The 24,423-nt window shown below is 45.1% G+C and overlaps 1 protein-coding gene across 1 annotated transcript in view; it reads left to right on the plus strand.

Annotated features, from left to right (window-relative positions):
* Window positions 1-18,459: 18,459 nt before the first annotated feature.
* The window catches only part of Snx30 (sorting nexin family member 30), a 114,687-nt gene continuing 108,723 nt past the window's right edge, over window positions 18,460-24,423 (plus strand). The window contains exon 1 of the mRNA XM_070011796.1: window positions 18,460-18,851. Coding sequence (XP_069867897.1) covers window positions 18,696-18,851 — 156 coding nt within the window. The 5' untranslated portion in view covers window positions 18,460-18,695. The remainder of the gene's footprint in view (window positions 18,852-24,423) is intronic.

Below are 24,423 nucleotides of genomic sequence, written 5' to 3' on the forward strand. Positions count from 1 at the left end.
ACATTCATTTCTGGAAGGAACAAAAACTTTCAAACCAGAGGACCCTGGGTGCAGTTCAAATGCTTTTTGGCATCTTTGATCTGTCCAAGTTCAAAGAGCTGCTCTTCAACGATTGCTCAAGGGTGTTAACAGTTCCTCTAGGCCTAGTGCCATTATAGATTTAATAAATTGGATAAACAGCTCTTATTTAAGGTCTTTCCAGACAAAAATGCCAGCCCTCAGCTGCGTGCTTCAAATCCTGGAACATTTCTAAAGTTCTTTTACAGTTAATCAGTACCTTTTATTTACTACCCTTGAGCCAGCTGTATTCAACCCTGAGCTTAAGCCAGGACTCTGTGTTTATTGTCGGAACAGATAAGGTATTTGTGTTTAAGTCCCATTTTCTAGAACTTCTGAAAGTTATCTTATAGCATTAAGTATTTTTGAGACAGGAGATTAGCCTGGATTGTCCAGATAAATCCTAAATGCAATTACAAGTGCTTTTTTGTTTTGTTTTGGTTTGGTTTTTTTACAAAAGAGAGGCACAGAGACACCAGACTTAGAAGGGAAGGAGGCAATGTGGCCACAAAGGCAGAGATTTGAGGGATGCAGCCACAAGTCTTGGAATGCTGGCAGCTAGAGATAGAAAGCAAGACACTCTGGAGGGATCCTGATCCTGCTGTCACCTTGATTTTGTTCTAGTAAAGCTGTTTGGGATTCAAACTATGTGAAATGTGTGAAAGGTTAAAGTGGTGTGTGTGTGTGTGTGTGTGTGTGTGTGTGTGTGTGTGTGTGTTAGACAAGATCACAGGATTGTCCTGAAATCACAGGATGAAGCAATCCTTAACCTACTAAGAAGATGGGACTACAGATGTGACTACCATATCTAGTAATTCCTGTTGTTTTGAAACTCCAAATTATGGTAATTTGTTATGGCTACCATATCTCAGAGTAAATGTGAGTATATTAAATAAACAAATGCTGGGACAACCTTTTTTTTTTTTTTGCTAATACTGTGGCTTGTACTCAGAGCCTGACTGCTGTCCCTTAGTTTTTTTTTGTTTGTTTGAATATATGTTTTTATTGTAAAGATACTGTACAGAGGGGTTACAGTTACATGAGCAAGGTACTGAGTCCATTTCCTATTGAGCATTGTTACCCCCTCCTTTGTTTTTCCCTTACCATCTCTTTTCTACCCACCTCCCCAACTTCTCCCCCGCTCCTGCAAAGTTGTAAAGATTGTTTTCAACATAGTGTTGAAATGGGTACATCTCATTATACAATGGGTCATCCTGTATCTTTATTTCAGCATTTTGTTATTTCCCTTCCCCTCCCCAAATTAGAAAAATGTATATATAAGATGCAGGACACCGGAATCAAATACAGTGACAACAGGGGTTATACCATGGGGGAAGAAAATACAAAAAGAGGAAGCTGTGCTGTGGCTCAAGTGGTAGAGCACTCAACTTGATCTGAAAAGCTCAGGGACAGAGCACAGGCCCAGAGTTCAAGCCCCACTACCAACCAAAATAATAATAATAATAATAATGAGGCAAATAATAATAATAAAAGTTGAAATAAGAAAGTATCTAAAAACAAAAAAATTTACAAAAAGATCAATAGTGCATTATAAGTACATTAACAAAAACAGCAAGAAAGATAAAATCTCTTGTGTCCCTATCTTGGGGTTCATTTTGCTTAGCATTAGTTTATATGGTCATATGTTCATAGTTTTTGACCCTGTACCAGAATCAACTCCAAATGGATCAGAGACCTCGAAGTCAAAGCAGACACCCTGAAAACATTACTGGAAGGAATAGCAGAAACTATAGAGCTCCTTGGCACAAGCCAAATTTTCCTTAATAAAGACCCAGAAACACAACAAATCAAAAAAAGGTTGGACAAATGGGATTGCATGAAACTGCAGAGCTTCTGCATGGCAAAGGACATAGCTAGCAAGATCAATAGAAAGCCCACAGATTGGGAGAAGATCTTCACTAGCCATACAACAGACAAGGGTCTCATATCTAAAATATACTTAGAACTCAATAAATTAAATCCCCAACAACAAATCCTCAAAGAAACAACCGCCTGATTAATAAGTGGGTTAGAGACTTACAGAGAGATTTCTTTGGAAAGGAAATAAGAATGGACAATAGACACATGAAGAAATGCTAAACTTCTCTAGACATAAAAGAAATGCAAATAAAAAATTTGACATTCCACCTCACCCCAGTTAGAATGGCTATAATCAAGAACTCTCATAACAACAGATGCTGGAGGGGATGTGGACAGAAGGGAAACTTACTGCATCGTTGGTGGGAATGTAAACTTGTTCAGCTACTTTGGAAAGCAGTATGGAAATTCCTCAAAAGACTCCACATAGAGCTCCCCTATGACCCAGCAATCCCACTTTTGGGCATTTACCCAAATGATCACAAACAAGGCCATACTAAAGCTACCAGCACAACTATGTTTATTGCAGCATTATTCACCATACCTAAGATATAGAACCAACCCAGATGCCCCTCAGTAGATAAATGGATCAAGAAAAATGGATCAATGGAATTCTATGCCTCCATCAGAAAGAATGACATTGCCCCATTTGTTAGGAAATGGAAAGGCTTGGGAAAAATTATATTAAGTGAAATAAGCCAGGCCCAAAGAAACATAGTTCCCATGGTTTCTCTTATCTATCCCTTAGGGGTTTTTTTTGCCCACGGCTGGCATTCTACCACTTATGCCACAATAGTTGTGGCATAAAGCTTCTGGCTTTTTATGGTGTTTAATTGGAGATGAGATTCTCATAGACTTTGCTGATCAGGGTGGCTATGAACCATTATCCTCAGATTTCAGCCTCCAGAGTAGCTAGAATTACAGGCATGAGCCACTGACCTGCTTTCATTGTTCCAACGGTTATCTTTAAACTTTTACTACACTGAGTCCTCCTAGCAAAGTATTATATTGTTTTAAATATTTTAAAAATGTATAAAATATACATTTAAAAATATTTCAAAGCTTCATAAAAATGCTGACATAGTATTGTGTGTGTGTGTGTGTGTGTGTGTGTGTGTGTGTGTGTGTGTGTGTGTGTGTGTGTTGTAATTTTCTTTTTCATTGAGGGCTTTCTATCTGCCAGGCACCATGTTGAAAAGTGTGGATGATAAAAATACAAATCAGATTTTTTTTTGTACCAAAGTTAGCTATGTTGGATCTAAGACTAAAATTCAATCACATATGGGTATTTCCCTACTGTTTTAAAGAAAGGTTATTGCTTTTTTTCCCACCTCCCCGTCAGTTGTAGGGCTTGAACTCTGGGCCTGGGAGCTGTCCTTGAGCATTTCAGCTCAAGGCAAGCACTCTACCACTTGAGCCACAGCACCACTTCCGGTTTTCTGGTTTTTAACTGGAGATACAAGTCTCATGGACTTTCCTGCCCAGACTGTCTTTGAACTGCGATCCTCAGATCTCAGCCTCCTTAGTAGCTAGTATTACAGGTGTGAGCCACCAGCACGGGGTTTATTGCTTAATTTTTATTATACAATAGTTCAATGGAGGACTATTGCTTTGAATTAATTAAAAAACAAGTGTCACTGTCAGCTGGGCTCTGGTAGCTCATACCTGTAATCTGAGCAACTCATCAGTCTGAAAACTGAGGATTGTGGTTCAAAGCCAGCCCAGGCTGGAAAGTTTGTGAGACTTTTATCTCTCCTAAACTCCCTAAAAAGCCAGAAGTGGAGCTTTGACTCAAGTGGTGGAACACTAGCCTTAAGCAACAGAAGCTCAGGGTCAGAGCCTGGGCCCTGAGTTCAAGCCCCAGTACACCCCCCCCACACACACACACAAAAGTCACTCTATCACTAGTGACTTTTTTTATTAGTATGCATTACATGCTAATAAATTTCCATACATGTAAATAATTAGGTATATAGAAATAATATAGCTAATCAATCTCCTGTGACTTCTTCTAAGTAGGCAGTTTTGAGAAATATTTTATAATTGTAATAATTTCCTATAATCCATTCTTCACAGCTGTTCATCAAGACAAGTCTTGTGCCTATATATGAAGATGAACTAATTACCTTTACAATATATATATTTTTTGGGGGTCCAGTCGTGGGCCTGAACTCTGGGCCTGGGCGCTGTCCCTCAGCTCTTCAGCTCAAGGCTAACGCTCTACCACTTGAGCCACAGCGCCACTTCTGGCTTTTTTCTTTTTGCTTATGTGGTGCTGAGGAATCGAACCCAGGGTCTCAAGCATGCAAGGCAAGCGCTCTACCACTGAGCCACCTTCCCAGCCCCTACAATATTTTTTTAAAAACTGAACATCATAGTATTTCTCAAAATTAACAACTTCTTAGAATTTAAGGTTACAACTGAAACTCACACAAAACCAGAAAACTGACAAGTTCAAAGCCAGTCTGGGCAGGGAAGTCTGTAAGATTTTGATCTCTAGTTGACCGCTAAAAAGGAGCAAGCCTCAGTACTAGCACACACACACACTACCTACCTAGCTTTAAGAAATAATACTTTGTTGTATATCACAGTTAGTCATCTTTCAGCCATTTCAAGCTTTACACTTGCTTGTTAGCTAGCTAGGTTTATAATTTTTATATATTTAGATAGGAGCTGGGTATAGAGCTCTATGGTAGATAGGCCCTGTGTTTAATCCTCAGCAATGGGAAGAAAGATAAATATTTAGTGATACAGAACAGGAGCCTACATCTGCACTCTTGCCCCAGGCCTGCAAACATCCAGATGGTCCTGACTGGGAAAAACTCATTTCCTTGCTGTTCTAAAAAACTCAAAGTTAAAATATTTGACCTTTTTTTTTTTTTTTTTTTTTTTTACCTTATCTAAATGTAGAGACTAATGATATATCCTTTTTTTTTCTATTTTCTTTTTATCAGTGCCAAAGTTTGAATTCAGGGTCTTGTACTTACTGGGCACCTGCTCTACCACTTTTAGCCAATCCTTTCACTTTTTTTGCTTTAATGATTTCTCAGCTAAAGTCTCTCTTTTTCTTCTGGAGTCAGCCTCAGACCTCAGTTCTTCCTACCTATGGCCCCTCGTCTAGCTGGGGTCACAGGCACAGTGCCACCACACTCAGCTGACATTTATTTATCCAGACAATTCAGAATGGCCTATTTTGTATTTTATATTTAGAATCTAAAAACTCTTTTAAGATTATTATTCAAAATGAAGTCATGGAGAACATACTGGCTTCAGTTATAAATACATAAAGCATAGTAGCTACATATACAGGTAACAGTAGAAACATACAAATTACAAAGTAGAATTTTTTTGGGGGGGGGGAGGGGGGTCCGGTCCTGGGGCCTGAACTCTGGGCCTTGGTGCTGGCCCTAAGCTCTTCAGCTCATGCATGCAAGGCAAGCACTCTACCACTGAGCCACCTTCCCAGCCCCCAAAGTAGAATATTTTTTAATTCTTTTTTTTTTTTTTTTTGCTGGCCGTGGACCTGAACTCTGGGCCTGGGTGCTGTCTCTCAGCTCTTCAGCTCAAGGCAAGCGCTCTGCTGCTTGAGCCACAGCGCCACTTCCAGCTTTTTCTGTTTTTGTGGTGCTGAGGAATTGAACCCAGGGCCTCATGCATGCAAGGCAAACACTCTACCACTGAGCCACCTTCCCAGCCCTTTAAAAGTTCTTATTGGAGCTGGGCATCGGTGGCTCACACCTGTAATCCTATCTACTCAGAAGGCTGAGATCTGAGGATCACAGTTCAAAGCCAACCTAGGCAGGAAAGTCTGTGAGACTCTTATCTCCAATTAAGGACCAGAAAACCAGAAGTGGTGCTCTGGCTCAAGTGGTAGAGCACTCCTCTTAAGCTGAAGAGCTGAGGGATAGCACCCAAGCCCAGAGTTCAGCCCCACAAACAACAACAACAACAAAAGAGTTCCAATTGGAAATAACATTGATAATGTTTTCCTACACTGGAAATGATTCTGAGGGTACACATCAAATTCCAACTCCAAATTTCGGATGCAACTTTGATTAAAAAAAAAAAATGAGGCTTGAGAACTTTACAAGACATGTAGCTGCAAGGTGGAAGCTGGTCACCATTGACTAGCACAGAGTGTGCTTTCACACAAAGCTGATACAGATCATGGAAACTTTGCAAAAGTGCCATGCATTTGTAGTTAGAGTATAATGTAGATTGCTTAGTCTTGTAATCCTCTCACTTTTGGAGTAAAGAAAGGTATGTACAGAGTTGGCTCTACAAAATGAATTGTTTCGTCTTGGGAAAGAAGTAGGAGGCACCGTGAATATGCTTCGCTCACATATTTCATGTTTTGATGTTCACCTTACCTCACTTCCTACCTCCACCCGCCCATCCCTATCATTTTTCTTTTAAACAGGATCTCTCTAGGTATTCCAGGCTGGGCTGGAAATCTTAATCTTTCTGTCAGCTTCTAGAGTAGAATTACAAGTGTGTACCACCATCCCTAGTTTTCAATTTTGTCTTGATTTGAACATTTAATTGCAAAAGAAATAAATGACAGGTAGGCCTGCTGGTAAATCCCTGTAGTCTCAGCATTCAGGAGGCTGAGACAGGAGGATTGGGAGTAGAGTTACCTAGTGAGACTGTCTGTAAGAAAAGAAAAGGAAGGGCTAGGAAGGTGGCTCAGTGGTAGAGTGCTTGCCTAGCATGCATGAAGTCCTGGGTTTAATTCCTCAGCACCACATAAACAAAGCTGGAAGTAGCACTGTGGCTCAAGTGATAGAGTGTTAGTCTTGAGCAAAAGAAGCTCAGGGACAGTGACCAGGCTCTGAGTTCAAGCCACGACTGGCAAAAAAAAAAAAAAGGATGGGGGGGAAGGGAGGAGAAGGGAAGGAAAGGGAAGGAGAGAAGGTTAAAAAAAGAGAGAATAATTATTGGAAAGTTAGCATTATGAAATTGTAAAAAGGAAACATGAATTCAGTTTGTCCCTCCCATCATCCCCCACCTTGTCCCCTCATAGGTCATGAACTTAACCTTCTGGGACATAACCTCTCTTGCTTTTTCCTGTTTGCGTATAAATGTCTGTATATATACACACTAATATTTGCACATACACATAAACCATCTGTATGTATCAATGGAGGGACATTCTTTTTCCAAAAATGGGTTCCTCTCATGCATAAATATTGCTTTCCTTTTTTTTTATTTGAAAAAGACCTCCCAGTTATGTATAGTGCTCTAACTCTTTTTGATTGCTGCAGAAAATAATGTGGATGTGTTTTAATTTATTTAACCTTTCCCCTGGTGATATGTGTAGGTTGTTTCTACTTTCTTTGCCTCTATAAACAATGTTGTAATAACTGTCTTTGCATGCATACGTTTTTAGTACAAGGGCTATCACTGCTTAGACTACCTTTCCCTGTATCCTCATTTGCAATGGATGCAGAGCAGAATTCCTATGAGCTGGTGAAGTTTATGTTTAGGGTTCTTTTTTTTTTTTTTTTTTTTGGGTCCAGTCGTGGGGCCTGAACTCTGGGCCTGGGCACTGTCCCTCAGCTTTTCAGCTCAAGGCTAGTGCTCTACCACTTGAGCCACAGCGCCACTTCCGGCTTTTTTGCTTATGTGGTGCTGGGAATCGAACCCAGGGCCTCAGGCATGCAAGGCAAGCGCTCTACCACTGAGCCAACTTCCCAGCCCTGTTTAGGGTTCTTTACTTCAACCCTCAGGTTGCTCTCTTCCAGGCCCTGGGAGAAGAGTTAGTAATGTGCTCACAGAGACATGTATTTTCGTGAAGTTGGAAAAAGTAAGACATTTCTGAAAGTTGAGTTAGGAGTCATTTGAGTTTAACAGGATACATTTATGAGGTTCACTGCCATTTCTGTGCAAAGTTACTCCTAGATATCCTGGTGTAGGAATTCCTCTAGAAGATACAAGGTCCAAGGTCAATTCATGAAATAAATTTGTCCTGTGGTACCTGAAATCAGGTACATGAGGAAACTCAAGAAAAACAAAATTTGAAATGTGGAGCCAGAGCTAGTACTTTTTTTTTTTTTTTTGCCAGTCCTGGGGCTTGAATTCAGGGCCTCGGCACTGTCCCTAAGCTTCTTTTGCTAAAGGCTAGCACTCTACCACTTGAGCCACCCTACCACTTCCAGCTTTTTCTGTTTGTGTGCTACTGAGGAATCAAATCCAGGGTTTCGTGCATGGCAAGCAGCTCTCTACCACTAAGCCATATTCCCAGCCCCTAGTGGTTTTTTTTTTTCTTTTTTTTTTTTCAGTCATGGGGCTTGAACTCTGGGTCTGGGCGCTGTCCCTCAGCTCTTCAGCTCAAGGCTAGCGCTCTACCACTTGAGCCACAGCACCACTTCTAGTTTCCTAGTGGTTTATTTTAGATAAGAGTCTCACGGACTGTCCTGCCTGGGCTGGCTTTGAACCGTGATCCTCAGATCCCAGCCTCCTGAGTAGCTAGGATTACAGGTTTGAGCCACCAGCACCCGGCTTACTTTTTATTTTTCAATAGTAGTTGTTTTTTTTCAGGGCCTTTGCACTTATTAGACAATCATTCTACTACTGAGTTACAAACCAGGTCCAGAGGGTATGCTGAAAGAAATTCTCCCCACTGTCAAAGTTCCAAAATTTTAATCTACATCTATTCTCACTGATTATTAACAACAAAATTCTCTGCCAGCAGGAATATCTTTGATAATTCAGTACATACAATAAACTCACCAAGGAAATGGCTCTGTGGCTCAAGTGGTAGAGCTCTAGCCTTGAGCTGAAGAGTTGCGGGACAGCGCCCAGGCCCAGAGTTCAGGCCCATGATTGACCAAAAAAAAAAAAAAGGCTGATTCTGTACTACTTAAGCCACAGCTCCACTTTCTGCTGGGCTGGGAAGGTAGCTCAGCAGTAGAGTGCTTTCCTAGCATGCATAAAGCCCTGTGTTTGATTCCTCAGTACCACATAAACAGAAAAAAAAAAAAAAAAAAAGACAGAAGTGGTGCTGTGGCTTACGTAGTAGAGTGCTAGCCTTGAGCACAGAAAGGCTCAAGGACAATGCCCAGACCCTGAGTTCAAGCTCTCCAACTGGCAAAACCAACCAAACAAACCCTCACCAAATAGATTTGGATTTTTCTTTTTGGTAACACTTGAAATAGAATGAGTTCCTAGATTTGCAAGCCAAAATTTGGAGGAGGGGCAGAAATTGGGGGAAAACTAGAGTTTATTGTTTACTTAATAGTAGCTGGCTTTGGTTCATTTGTTGACAAATGTACCACACAGTGACACAAGATGTTAGCTACTAGGGGCTACTAGGTGAGGAGTCTGGAAAAACTCTTCGCATGATCTTCACTTTTCTGGAAACCTAAAAAAAAAAAATCAAAAATAAAACATTTAAATTAAAGGGGGGGGTTGTCAGTTACTGTTGCCAGCCACATCCTTCCTGAGGGAATATATCTAAACCAAGAAATTATCATCCTCCAGAAATAGCATTGGTGTCTCTATAATCTAGTACTTAATTTGAACAAATTATATATATGGTCAGGAAGGAATTTTGAGAAGTCATTTCCCCAGACTGAATCCCCCAGCTAGCTCAGTGAAGCTTTCCAGAACAGTCGTTTCTATTCTAGCTAGCCATGCCATGCATCCCACACCAGCAAGTTCAGTGGTTCCAATGATGATAATGCCTGCTCAGAAGTACCAGCTCCTGACTCTTAAGCCCCAGCTCTTTCCCTAGTCTCTGACACTTACTTTTGCCATTCTCTTGCCTTAGTGACTGTGGATGAGGCCCCATTTAAGGCAACACAGTGAACAGAGAAATACCAAGGCCTAGAGGGAATGAGGAAGCAAACAAGACCAGGATGCTATGAAAACCAAGGACCCAAGCCATCTTCGCCCATGTGAAATTTAAATCAACCAGTAAGTTTTCCATTCTTATCAGAGACTCACTGTTAATAAAGCTTAATCCCTGGGCTGGGGATGTTGCTCCATGGTATAGCTCATACTCTACTAGGCCCTGGATTTGATCCCCAGCTCAAGGGATGGTAATGAGTGGGCTGAGACTCATCAATGCCAGGGCTTCCTGGACTTGTCAACTCAATGTCTTCTGTAGTCTTTCTCTCTGAGGGTAACACTGATAAAAGGATCACACATTCATCCTCTCTCCCTCACCCCAACAGCCTGTTTGTGAAGAAAGCCAGGTAGTAGCAGATATTCTTCAGGGATGGCAGCAGATTGCACTTCAGAAGCCACAAGAGTCTCAACTACTAGGAGGACAGGATCTGGAAATTATCTGTTTTACTTCACAGCCAAGGGTTAAGGAATAAATCTGTCAACATAGTCTAGTTGATCTTGTTAAAATATCCTCCTCAAAAAAACCACAGGAAGCCAGGCGCCAGTGGCTCATGCCTGTAATCCTAGCTACTCAGGAGGCTGAGATCTGAGGATCACGGTTCAAAGCCAGCCCGGCAGAAAAGTCCGTGAGATTCTCATCTCCAATAAACCACTCAAAAACTGGAAGTGGTGCTGTGGCTCACGCGGTAGCCTTGAGCTGAAGAGCTGAGGGACAGCGCCCAAGCCCAGAGTTCAAGCCTCACAACCGACAAAAACAAACAAAAAAACAAACCCCACAGGAGTCACAACTGAAGATAGGGAAACAAAGAATTGCTTTGGCAAGGCAAAGGTTACTTCTGAAGAGAAATGCACCATCCACAGAAAGTCAGCAAGCCAAGCACTCAGAGCAGTCAGCTGCTTCCCTTTTATCCCAAACACAGCAGGCCCTGCCCCTCTGCTAGGACTGACTGAGCTCAGGTTCACAGTCTGCTTTTGATTGGCTAAAACTTGCTACTGGTGCAAGGACAGTGGCTAACAGTTACATCTTGGCAGGCAAATCTGGGCACATCCTGAGGGTTCACGTACTTGGGGCTTAGCAAGAAGACAGAAGAACCTAGAACCGAAAATAGTTAAAATGGCAACAGGCTTTGATAGAAAAGATGACTGTCGTACAATCTGAACATTTCTGGAATGTAATAATAATAACAACAACAATAACAATAACAACAACAATAAAACACAAGTTTAGGAGCAAAAAGATCTCATTGAATTTTTTTTAAAATTTTATTTGTGAACATACTGTACAGAGGAGTTACAATTACATGGGCAGGATAATGCATACATTTCTTACCAAGCATTGCAGCCTCCTCCTTTGTTTACCCTTCACATCCCTTCCCAGACTCCCCCCTCCCCCCTGAATTTTTTTTTTTTTTGTCAGATGTGGGGCTTGAACTCTGGGCTTGGGTGCTGTCCCTCAGGTCTTCAGCTCAAGGCGAGCGCTCTACCACTTGAGCCACAGCGCCACTTCCAGTTTTCTGAGTGGTTCATTGGAGATAAAAGTTTCATGGACTTTCCTGCCCGGGCTGGCTTTGAACTGAGATCCACAGATCTCAGCCTCCTGAGTAGCTAGGATTATAGGTGTGAGCCACCGATGCCTGGCTGAATTTTTTTTGAGGTGCTGGTCTTTGAACTCAGGGCCTCATACTTTCAGGGCAGGCACTGTACTGCTGATCCATGTCCCTAGTTCTTTTTTTGTAATTACTAATTATTATTTTTGTGCTGGTCTAGTGGCTTGAATTCAAGGCCGGTTGCTGTTTCTTGGGTTTTTTACTCAAGGCAAGCATTCTACCACTTGAATCAAAGATCCACTTCTGCCCCATCTGCTTTTTTTTCCTTTTTGGTGGTTAATTGGAGATAAGAATCTCACAGGTGGGCTGGGAAGGTGGCTCAGTGGTAAGAATGCTTGCCTTGCATGCATGAGGCCCTGGGTTCGATTCCTCAGCACCACATAAGCAGAAAAAGCCGGAAGGGGCACTGTGTCTCAAGTGGTAGAGCACTAACCTTGAGCTGAAGAGCTCAGGGATGGCGCCCAGACCCAGAGTTCAGGTCCCACGACCGACCAAAAAAAAAAAAAAAAGAATCTCACAGACTTTCCTGCCTGGGCTGGCTTTGAACTATGATCTTTAGATCTCAGACTCCTGAGTAGTTACAGTGTGAGGATTACTGGCTTTGCTGTGTGTGTGTGTGTGTGTGTGTGTGTGTGTGTGTGTTCCCTGAGCTCTTCAGCTCAAGGATAGTGCTCTACCACCTAAGCCACAGAGCCACTTCTGGTTTTCTGATGGTTAATCTTGAAGATAAGACTCTCAAGGAGTTTCCTGCCCAGGCTGGCTTTGAACTACGTTCTTCAGATCTCAGCACACTGAGTAATTAGGGCTACAGGTGTGAGCCACTAGCCCCTGGCTTCTGGTTATTTTTGAGATAGGTTCTTATTCCTGCCTGAGTGTGTGATGTTGGATCAAGACCCTCCTATTTTTTCACTTCCTGTTGTAGTAGAGATGACAGGTGCTTACAACCATACCCAGTCTCTTTCACTGAGATAGAGTCTGGCCTGGAAGTCTGGTCCTCCCCATCTCAGCCTCCAATGGAGTGGCAAGGCTATGCCACTGGTGCCCAGCCTTCTCATAGGATTTTGAAATAGATTTTGTTGTTGTTGTTGTTGGTTGTAGGGCTTGAACTTTGGGCCTGGGCACAGTCCCTCAGCTCTTCAGCTCAAGTTGAGTGTGTAAGGTCCGCTCCTGGATGGCGAGCAGACTCCACCCTCCTCGCAGCAAAGTCTCCACCCAGTACCTGCGTTACCTAGGCAACTGGGACACCTGGAAGAGGTCACATCTGCATCCGCTGAGGTCACATCTGAATTTGATGTGGCCACACCTTTCCCCACCCATACCCTACATAAGGGCTAGCCCAGGCCCAGACTCTCCCTTTTTTCTCTCTCTGTTCATTTCTAGCTCTTGCTGCTCTTTTCTTGCTCTCTTGCTCTCTCTCTTTCCCAGCCACGTGGAGTGCCAACCTTGCCTGGTCCCAGCAGGTCTACCCCTTACCTGAATACCACGTGAGTGCTACTGTTCTTACCCCTCTCTCTGCTCTTTTCTCTCTCTTTCCTCTCTTCCCAGCTCTCTCTCATTCCCAGGCCTTTCCCAGCCACGTGGAGTGCCACCCTTGCCTGGTCCAAGCAGGTCTACTGAATAAACCTACCCCTTACCTGAATACCACATGCGTGCTGGTGCAGTTCTTACTCACCTACCTCTTTTTAAAAACCTAACAGAGTGCTCTACCATTTGAGCCACAAGCACTACTTCCACTTTTCTGGTGGTACATTAAAGATAAGAGTCTCTTGAGCTTTTCCTGCCTGGGCTGGCTTTGAACCATGATCCTCAGATCTCAGTCTCCTGAGTAGCCAGGATTGCAGGCGAAAGCCACCAGCACCAGCTTGAATCAGATTTTTGCCTTCTTAGCAAGCATTCAGAAAACAGGAAATCTCTCCAAAGTAAGCACTTTATAAATGCTATTTACAAAGGGAAGTTTGGAATGTCATTTTATGGTTTACAGAAATGGATGAAACTATGGTAACAGTTTTTCTCAATGTGCAATCTTTACACACGCACTGGAGTAATCAACAAGTAGGAGGTTGTTAAAATTTTTTAAATGATGGGTTGGGAATGTGGTTCAGCAAGCACAAGTCCCTGAGTTCAGTCCTCAGCACTGAAATAAAAAAATAAATTTTGATTTGAAATTAAACAATTAAAAATATTTCAGGCTCCACCCCAGCAGAATCTGATCATCATTCTCACAAATGATCCTTAGGTACCACAAAATTTGAAATTCATGATCATGTTCTTTCTCCACAGCATGGATTCCATGCTTTTGAGGGACCAGGAGCTTTTTGACATGGAGAGAGATGAAATGATCCTATCATTTAGCCACCCCTACTCAACCCTGTCTGGTTCTGGGGAAAGTTCCAATTTCTTGTTTGTACAACTCTTCAGATCCTGGCTTCAAGTAGACCTTGGTTTTTCCTGGGCCATCATTAGCTGAATTAAATTGTCCACACAACTTTCCCTCTGTTGCCCCCCTTGTGTGAGACAGCCCTCTGTGGCTTGCTACATGTCACTCTGAATGCTTTCTGAAAACCTCTTTTGTCCTCAGCAGCCATCCACTTCAGAAGTGGTAGTGTTGTTTTGAGGCAGGGTTTGGGATGCCATATAGAATAAAGCTATGATTGTATTAAAACTCAAAAGAGGATAAGCAGCTAACACAAACATGAAAAAGGCCTAAGCACACGCCGTACCAGGGGGAGAGAATGAGCAAACACTTCTTTGGGCTGCTTTGTTTCTGAGGTCTGTATACTCACATGCAGTGCTGGCAGGCTTCCTGGAAGGCAGGCTTCCAGTTCTGCAAACTTAACTAAATTCTGCTGTCCAAGGCCCTGTTTCCTAAAAGGTGCTAGGTGAAGTGCTTTTTGTGGATGGACAAGGTCCCATGCAATCATGGTATTTGGATTCTGGTGACACTGGGGACATTCCTCTACCACTACGTGTGTCCTCTGTGTTCCTCCGGACTCCACCCTAGAAATCCAGGTCTTCCTCCATAAATTCCAACTAAAACCTCAACCTGACTTGGGCTTCTGCCTCAGCAACCATAGTGGCTTTCAAAACTATTAGTAGATAACTAGTCACATGCTCTGGGACACTGCCATTATTTCTGTGACAATTTCCCAACCCCAGGAACAAGGAAATGCAACAGGAAATGGTGAATATGAACTGTACAATTGAGATAGAGTGGTGGAAACTTTCTTCCAAAAATTTTCCATAGAAGTTCACTTTCCTTAGTGTTGATGACTACCCACTGTGGCTACAGGCCACTGGACAAACTGGACAACAGAAAATTGGAAAAGAAAAAAACTGTTTCATAGGGCATTTTAGGAGATATGGTGTGTGTGTGTGTGTGTGTGTGTGTGTGTGTGTGTGTGTGTGTGTGTGTGTGTGTGTGTGTGTGTGTGTGTGTGTGTGTGTGTGTGTGTGTGTGTGTTTTAAAGCAAGAGCATAGAAAAGCACTATTTGATCCTTATTGAGGAAGTGGAGTTTAGAATGCAACATATTTAATTATGGAAGCTCTAAACCTGATATTTAATGAGTAGACACTTCTATGGGAAGGAAGGGATTTACATCTAAGCATGAATGATGCTTGACTGTGATTTATCTTTCCAAACTACTTTATGGAAACATTTACTACTTACTGACCAGCTCCCTACTTTTTAGACTAGGAAATATGTTTCTTGCGGTTATCTTGGTAACTTCATTGTTTACAGGAATTCTTTTTTTTTTTTTTTTGGGGGGGGGTCCGGTCGTGGGGCCTGAACTCTGGGCCTGGGCACTGTCCTTCAGCTCTTCAGCTCAAGGCTAGCGCTCTACCACTTGAGCCACAGCGCCACTTCCAGCTTTTTTTCTTTTTGCTTATGTGGTGCTGAGGAATCGAACCCAGGGCTTCATTCATGCAAGGCATGCGCTCTACCACTGAGCCACCTTCCTAGCCCAGAGGACTAAGGGTTTAACCCTACGGAGTGCACCGGAAGAAATAAGGGGGGAAGGAAACCCCCTGTTTATCACCTGCCTGCCGGATGGGTGTGCCTGGATCCCTGGAGGCAGGGGTGGGCACTTTGCTGACAGGTTACTGAATCTGTCAGTCCAGTCTCTGGGAGTAGGAATTTCCTGTGGATCTGCCCCCTTTGCAAACCCTATTTAGGCCCAGACCAACCCAGCCACCATTATGCCATGCCACGTGTGTCTCCATGATTGTCACCTGTGTCCTGTTTCCTGGCTTATCTCCAGTCATCGTGGCATCTCAATTCAGCTCTCCATTGCAACTGAATTGGGTTGTTGGTATTGTTCTTGTTATTTCTTTTCTCTTTAGCATGTTTCCTAGTGGTGTTATGTGTATTTGCATGCTGTAGGTCTTTGTAACAACGGGCAGCCTGCAGCTTGTTAACTATATAATAAAGACTCCAATATTCTATATTTTCAAAATGTGGCTTCTGGGATGATTCACCTTACAACAGGGTCACTGAAACTTGGTGAGTCTCTGATATTGTGAATGGGTTTCAACCTGTTATGTCTAGAGAAAACAGTATGTTAAGATCTTTAGTAAATTCCAACTTCAGGAACTGTCACTGTAAGAAATGAGAGGTGAGTGAGAGCGACCAGTATGAGCTCAAGGCTTTATTGGGGGACAGACCTGCCCGGTCGCTCCAAGTAGGGATGGAGGCAGCAGCCATGGATAGGTGTAGGCTGAATTTAAACAAAATTTTAGGGGTCAGTCACATGGGTCACATGAGCAGTCACATAGGTCACATTATGTAGACTATGGAAATTTGAGGTAGGGTCAGTTCGTGAAGAGCTGTTGTGAAGGTGTTACACTGACTACAGGAATTGGGGGGAGAGTCACAATCTGAGGAGTGTAGCGAGACTTGTAAGTGGGGTGGGAATTTGTATGTCATACCAGGAAAACAATACAGCATTGGGGAAATAGAGACTTAACAGATTTTTGTAAACAGGTAGGGACACAAACTGACTCTGAGTTCTTAGACTCACCACTTTTTAGCAGGCAAAACTAGGCAAGTGAGTGGGAAAATCATGTTCCTTCCCATGGAGCCACCATATTTCTGTCTTTGCTAGAGGGACAGATGACCCTCTAATCAGCTGGCTGTAGAAATAGAAAGTCCAGCTCTGCGCTGTAATTCTAGCTACTCAGGAGGCTGAGATCTGAGGATCATTGTTCAAAGCCAGCCCGGGCAAGAAAGTCCATGAGACTCTTATTTCCAATTAACCACCAGAAAACTGGAAGTGGTGCTGTGGATCAAGTGGTAGAGTGCTAGCCTTGAGCTGAAGAGCTGAAGGACAGCGGCCAGGTCCAGAGTTCAAGCCCCACAACGGACCCAAAAAAAAAAAAAAAGGAAGAAATAGAAGGCCCTGGACAGGTAAGGTGGGAAAAGGAGATGATCATTCATCCCAAAGAGTGGGAAGTAATGCCCTGATTATCTCCACGAGGCTATCACAGGTAATTAGAAACTGCTTTTGCTAAAAAGTACTATCTCCTTACTTGAGCCTGTTAGTTATTGGTGCAGAAGAAAGCTTGGCACCCTTTCTCCATTTTGTGTCTGTGTCATATTCTTGTAGTCTTCCTGAAATTATGTTGGGTTTCGGGAGAGAACTGAAGTATACCACCTTTTTGACAGGAGCTGTAACTACTCCCAAGGAACAGCAGATCTTCCCAGGACAACTCCTCAAATGAGGACAATTACCTCTAATGATGAGGCTGTACTCCACCCTGAAGCAGCAGTCATGATCCATGGGAACCAGATTGCTTCCCTCAAGTGAGGAGAAGTCCTGGCAGAACCAGAACCCAGATAATGATCAAGCAGGCCATACTTTGTCAAGAACTACTTAATTATGTACACCTATCACCCCCTGCCTCAGTTTTCCTAAAGTTCAAAGATGGGCTGAAATGCAGTTGTCTCTTCCTGCCCATGTCCTCCCTCTTCTGGCAGACATGCCTGTGATACACAATAAATCTCTGATCTCTGTCATTTACCACTGCTTCTCCCTCTGTCCCTGTCTATTTCTGTCTATGTCTCCCTGTCTCTGTATCTCTCTCTCTCTCTGGCACATGGAGGAAAATAGCCAGACCTGGACCTGACAAGTTGGGCTTCTGGCCTAGAACTCCAGTTACAATGCCAGCAAATAGAGCATCCAGCTTAGTCAAAGCACAAATGCATGAAAAGCCAAACCAAACCAAACCAACAAAACAAAACAAAACACCACCAAGAAAAAAAAAAAAACAAACAAACACCACCAAGGAGTGGGGGGAACTGGAGCCTCAAGATTCTTGCAAAAGACTGTTAAGCCAAAATGTGAGGTTGAGTGATACATCACTTGTGGCACACTCTATTCAGGGACGTGCACACTTGTGAGGTTTCACCTTACATCAGCCCAGCTTAGCTGCACAAGTAAGATGGCCAGGGGATCTGAAGAAGCTCCACATGGTCTCCTAGCATTCGCTTCTGGGGAACCGCTCCCCCCCACCCCCTCACTCCCCCCACCACCCCGCGTTACGTTCCCTACTCCTTCCGAGCTTCCTAAAATGCTAATCCGATGAGGAGATGCATCATAATTCTAATTTGGGTTATTTCTGACTCACGTGCATGCCCTCAAAGCTCTTAACCCTCTGTGTGGCTGAGAGTGGAATGGAACAAGACTCCTCCAACTACGTCTCCTCCCGCCCTGGCTTTCCGTTACACCAGGTTCGGGAGGCAGCGCACGGGCTCGGCACGGTCACCCTCCCTGCCCCGAGGTCCGACGACGCCCGCACACCCTGACGAACAGTAAGGGCGCACTTCCTGCCCGGCGGCGGGAGGGGGGTGGGAGGAGCATAAGGGGCGGAGCAAGGGGCGGAGTTGTCAGAGCCACGCCCCTCTCCCCAACGCCCCCGCCCCCTGCCCTCCCTATCCCGGGCGGCCCTGGCGCCGCGGGGGCGGGGCCGCGAGCGGCGGGCGGCGTGGCGTGCGGGCCGGGCCGGGGCCCGGGGGCTGAGGCGCGGGCTGACGGCGGCTGGCTCGAGTGCGGAGCTGGGGCGCGTGGACTCGGGGAAGCCCAGCCCTGCAGGCAGGACGACCGGCGGGCGTGTGGCGGCAGCGACTGTGGTGGTGGAGGTGGGCGGCCCTGGCAGTCTCCACCCGGCTGCTGGTGTAGGGCCTCGAACCGGGGCGGCGGCTGAGAGGGGCCTCGGCCCGGGGACCCTCGGGGAGCCCGCCGCTGCCGGCAGAGGGAGGAAGCGGCGGCGGCGGCGGCGGCGGCGCGGCCCGGGCGGCGCGCGCCATGGCGGGCGGGCCCCCCAAGGCCCTGCCGTCCACGGGGCCCCACTCCCTGCGTGACGTGCCGCACCCGCTGGCGGGTTCCAGCAGCGAGGAGGCGGTGGGCGGCGACAGCACGCCCAGCCCGGACCTGCTGATGGTCCGCAGCTTCGGTGACAAGGTAGGGAGCGGGGCTGGGCGCCGGGGAAGCTCATTGCGCCTGCGGGGTTTGTGGAGGGTGAGGCGGGGCGGGGAGGGGGGGGAGTGGATGATAGAAACTCCGAGGGTTCCTCCCGCCCCCGGCCGCGCCCACCCTGAGCCCCTTCCTGGGGTGCGGGCCCCCACCCCCGGGAGCCCTGGGGAAAAGCGTGGTCTCCGAGCTGCCCCCGCGGGGTCGCCGCCGCCGGGAGAGCGGCCAGAGGGGAGGGGCGCCTCCGATCGCGTGCGCGGGTGACAGCTGGTGGGCCCGAGGCGTGTGTGCTATGCTGGGTGTCTGGGCCCTGGGATGGGGGCGTCCCGGGCTCCAGGTGCCTCCCCCCGAGGCTGAGCTCAGCTGCCTTGGTAACTTGTAGAGCCCTCCGGGTTCCTGGGGCTGCCCTGAAGCCAGAGTTCGTGGCTTTCGAGGGTAGGACGGCGCGGGCTGGGTCTTCTTCCTCCGTCAGTCAGTCACGTGGACCGTAATCTTTGTTTAGGTTTGCTGTTTGCCCCGAGGAGTCACCTGACTCCGACCCCAGCCCACGGCCGCAGGAGAGTCTTCGCTGTGGTTTTTCTGTCTGTCTTCCTTCACCTCCGACAGCCTACCACACTCTTTAGGTTTGGAGGTGCTTGGTTTTGTGGTTGACGGATAGAAAGCTCGTCCTTTGACCCTCTTTGTGAAGAGGGAGGCTTCTGATATTCTTAGAGTGACACAGCCCCCCTGCAGCTCCGAGAGACAGCGGAGTCGCAGAGGGGAAAGAGGTGGCTTTTCCTCCTGCCCCCATCGCCATTTCAGCCGTGATCAGGATTTGAGCTGTGACTCTTGTCAGTGCTCCCGTTGCCACTTAAGTCCTTAATTGCAGAGATCCGAATTGTTCTCAGCACTAGAGATTAGGATTTCCTCTTAGTAAAATATTAAATGAATTCCACTATTAATGGAATCCAGAGACCTAACTTCCTTCTGTTCCTAGCTGGGGGAGCTTGTGGTACACTATCAATGAATATGAGGACATAAACAACTCGAGTGGAGCTAGATACTTGAGAAGGTTTGTAAAACATTAGGAAAAGAGAATTTAAGCTCATGTGTCAAGTGGATTAAGAAGCTCAAGGTGTGTGTGTGTTCGTGTGTTTGTTCACATGCATGCATGTCCTCATGATTCTTTTCATTTGATGGGAGATGAGAAAATGTCTAGCTTGGAAATTCCTTGCCCGTATTTGACATTCCAAAAGGAATTGTTGAGTGACTGAATGATTTGTTGCTTTTTTTGGATAGGAACTGAGGTTAATGCTTCTGATTTCCCTCTCAGTTCTGTGTAGGGTTATGAATTACCTATTGCCGTGTAACACATATCCTATTGCTGTGTAACACCTGAAAATAGTGTCTGTAGGTGAGGAATCTGGAAGCAGCTGAGCTGTGCTTCTGACTCAGGTCTTTCAGGAAATGTGGTCATATGAAGGCTGGATTGGGAAGGATCCAGCTTCTTTTCCAAGCTCATTCATGTGGTTCTCTGTAGAGCTCTTAGACATGACAGCTGGTTTGTCATAGAGCAAGTGATTCAAGGAAGGCCAGGATTCCAGCCAATCTTATATAAGCGGATATACCTCTGCTGTATTCCATTGGGCAAGAGGGCATACATACCAAGGAGTGAATACCAGAGGTAGAGATCATTGGGCATCTACCCATCTTGGACACTCACTACTGCAGTTAGCTTCCCCTCTTCTTTCAGATGGGATGGAAACCCAGGGCTTCAAGCGTGTGAGGCAAGTGCTCTACCATTATAAACCCACCCCTACTGGTAGCTATTTTATGTTTTGCAGTATTGAGGTTTGGACCTAGAGTATGTGTATTCTAGGTAAGTGCTCTGCCATTGTGCTATACCCTCAGTTCTTTCTATTTTTTTTTTTTTTGGGGGTCCGGTCGTGGGGCCTGAACTCTGTTCCTCAGCTCTTCAGCTCAAGGCTAACGCTCTACCACTTGAGCCATAGCGCCACTTCCAGCTTTTTTCTGCTTATGTGGTGCTGAGGAATCGAACCCAGGGCCTCAGGCATGCAAGGCAAGCGCTCTACCACTGAGCCACCTTCCCAGCCCCAGTTCTTTCTATTTTTATTGTGAGACAAGGTTTCACTAAGTTGTATAGGCTGGTCTTGAACTCACTCTATAGCCGGGGCAGATCTCAAACTTGAGATCCTCCTCCTTTACCTTCTGAGGTATTGCGATTATATCATGCCCAGCTGGATAGTTACTTTAAATGTGTGTTTCATGCTCTGCCCTTGGACAATACTTGAAGTGTGGCCATTTTATTAATAACTACTTGGAGGAGGATTGCCCAGTAAAACTAAGATCTGGTTAGTTGTCAGGAGTGAGGCCTAAGTCCTATTACTGATGGTTTCCTTCACAGAATTCTTTGAGAGACAATACTGAAGATATTAATTATTGAATATTTAATGTCTCCTAACAACTGTGGGGAATGTCTAAATAATTCCAGTCTCCAAGGGCCTAATTTAGAGCAAGCCACTTTTCCTTAGAGGATATGCATTGTCATTTCTTTTCTCTGAATGGGAATGATGTTTTCCTTTAGTCTTGGCACACGGGTGTTCTTTGTACATACGTGTAAAGAGGGAAGTCAGAAGACTGGAAGGGAGCCTTGCCTTTGCCCAGTTTTCTCTTGCCTACCTAGTCAGCATGAGTGTTATTGCAGGATTGTTGAGAAAGTAGTCTTTTTAAAATGAAGTCTGTTTTGTTTCTTCCCTGATTGGACATCAAGGATTCTGGGTCAGTGCTGGGCAAGGAGAATGAAGGTTTGACAAACTGCTCATTAGTGAAAGATTGTTTTGCAAAAGGGTATTGCTTCCTGCAGCCCAGGGTGGTGCCATGAGTAGGGTAGCCTGGTGATGATAGGCCAGGCTAGCTGACTCTTCTGAAAGGCCTCTGCAATGCACAAGGAGAGAAAGACTGAATGTGGCTCATAAGAGGAATCCTTTCTATCACAGAGTTAAAGGACCTACAGTTCTGATAACAGCTAAACCCACCTGGCCTGACATCACCACATCTTTTCTCTCTATCTGAAATGTAACCGAGTCACTTGACCTATTTCTCTTTTTTCACTTTCATGTGTGAATTGCTGGGAGCTCTTTCTCTTCTGATTCTGCTTCCACTGTGTGTGCTTTCTGAAACTGCCAAACCCTCTGAAGCCCAGGTCTGTGGTTAATACCAACTCCCCCCTTCCCTAGCCTCTTCACCACACTTTTCTACCTCTACTTCCTGCCTCTTCCATCACCTGGACTTCCTTGAGGTCTTCAGAATAGAGGTTTCTTCCTCTTTAACATTTGTCAAGAAGTGGGGACTAGGGACTCCTCCCTCCATCTTCCATTGATTTTTTTTTTTTTTTAACCAACTAAGCTTTGTCCTGGAGGCTCATGTTATTATTCTTGTTCATTCAGCAAAGATTTGAGGGCCTCTCAAGAGCCAGGCATTGTTCTAGAACCTGAGATTATTGAGTAAAGTAGCTAATGACCCTTGTGGTCATGGGGCACACGTCTATTAGGAAGTACTACATCCACTAGGGCAGGGAGAAAAGGTAGAGTAGGGAGAGGGGGCTTTGGGTAGGCGTTGCTGGGGGTTTGAGACTTGAGTGAAATAAAGGTGTTAGAGGGGGATATCTGAATAAAAATGTCAGGCGGGGAGCCCAGTGGAAGCAGAGGCCTCAAGCACAGGCCCAGAGGTCAGTGTGGCTGGGGTAGAGTGAGAGGCAGACAGTCACAAGGGAAAAGGGTCAGACTGTGTTGGACCTGGCAGCCCCCCACGTCCCAGACTTTGGCCTTTACTTTGATTGCTGTGGGGGTGAGATGTTGAGCAGGGGGCGGTATCTTGAGCAGAAAGAGGGCAGCCTTTGGACTCCTGCCGGAAAGGAGCAGACAAGCTATGCAACTGGGAGAAGACCTTTATTTCCCCGAGTTGGTTCCAGTTCTAAAGGGACATCCACTGAAGCAAAATAGCTAGGAGAAAAATCTACAGGCTCTCATTGTTGAAAAGACCCAGATATTTTAGCTTTGGGAATGTTTGGGAATGAAGTTGGGAATCTGTCACTTGCCATCTCTTACTCTGATTTTTCCTATGTTGTTGTGCTCTCAAGCTGGGGAAGGTTGAGGCTCCGGCAAAAGAAGCCGCCTCTTCCTGGAAGCCCAGGAAAGCTCTGCTCTGGGCTGCTTGCTCTCTCCTGGGTCTAAATTGGGTCAGGCACTCAAACCTGTCTTTGTAACTGATTGCTCAGGCCCGGATCAAATACTTTTACTTTTGGAATGAGGAGAGAGAGTTTTTGTTAAAGTAGAGAAAGGTGCAAATGAAGTAAGTAAAAATGTGCCTATAGAGTTGAAAAAATAAAATGACTGTACAATTTAAAGCATAATAAAATTAACATGTTCCATATATTAAGACATAGTGTATTGTTTGTTTGTGAGCCTCTCTGTGCTGAGAAAGGAAGAAGATGGTTTCTAAAGTCAGATGAGCTATAGTGGTAAAGTACTCACCTACCATGCATGTGGCCCTAGGTTCCAGTCTCTAGTAACACACACACATACATATGTGCATACACATGCACACTCATCCATGTCCTCTGTTATTTTTTTGTGTGTTCATCCTACATGTCTGTTACTTTGACCTACGTGTACTTCCTCCTGCCCCTGGTAACCACTGTTTTTTTTTTGGGGGTCCGGTTGTGGGGCCTGAACTCTGGGCCTGAGCACTGTCCCTCAGCTCTTCAGCTCAAGGCTAGCGCTCTACCACTTGAGCCACAGCTCCACTTCCGGCTTTGCTTATGTGGTGCTGAGGAATCAAACCCAGGGTCTCAGGCATGCAAGGCAAGTGCTCTACCACTGAGCCATCTTCCCAGCCCTCCTGGTAACCACTGTTATAAGCCTCTTCTATCTCTCTATATTTGTGCTTTGCTTCTTAGATTCACACAATTAATATTTCTATTTCTGGCTTTACTTAGCACAGTGTCTTCTAGGCTCATCCAGAAGACAAATAGCACCATATTCTTTTCTATGGTTAATATTCCATTGTGTAGATAGACTATGGTTTATCAGATGGACATTTAAATTGTCTCTATATCTTGGCTCTAGCAATCATGCTTCAGTGTATGTGGGAGTGAGGTTACCTTTACCAGGGCACAGTATATTCCCAGAAGGATTGCTGAGTCATATGATAGTTCTGTTTTTAATTGTTTTTAGAAGCTTTTATTTGGTTTTCCATAATGGCTATATTAATCTACATTTCCACCTACAGGGCACAAGAGTCCCCATTTCTCCACAGGTATAGCTGACTACAGCTGTCTTGTAATGTTTAGCTTCCATGGCCTATCTCCTCAGTCGCTTCTGTCTTTTACTCAGTGTCCTCACTCATTCCATTTGTTTGTGTCAGAGTGCAGAGGCACTGCAAGTAATACAAGCCACCTCTAAATGCACAGCTGCAACCAGGAGGGAGCCTCAGTGGTACTGGGCACACCATGTGCTCAGTGGCTCACCTCATGCTTTTCCCTGCTCCTCATACCTTCCACTTT

Source organism: Dipodomys merriami, unplaced genomic scaffold (genome assembly GCF_024711535.1).
Source record: "Dipodomys merriami isolate MVZ:Mamm:240054 unplaced genomic scaffold, mDipMer1.0.p SCAF_11, whole genome shotgun sequence".
In the NCBI taxonomy this organism is placed as follows: domain Eukaryota; kingdom Metazoa; phylum Chordata; class Mammalia; order Rodentia; family Heteromyidae; genus Dipodomys; species Dipodomys merriami.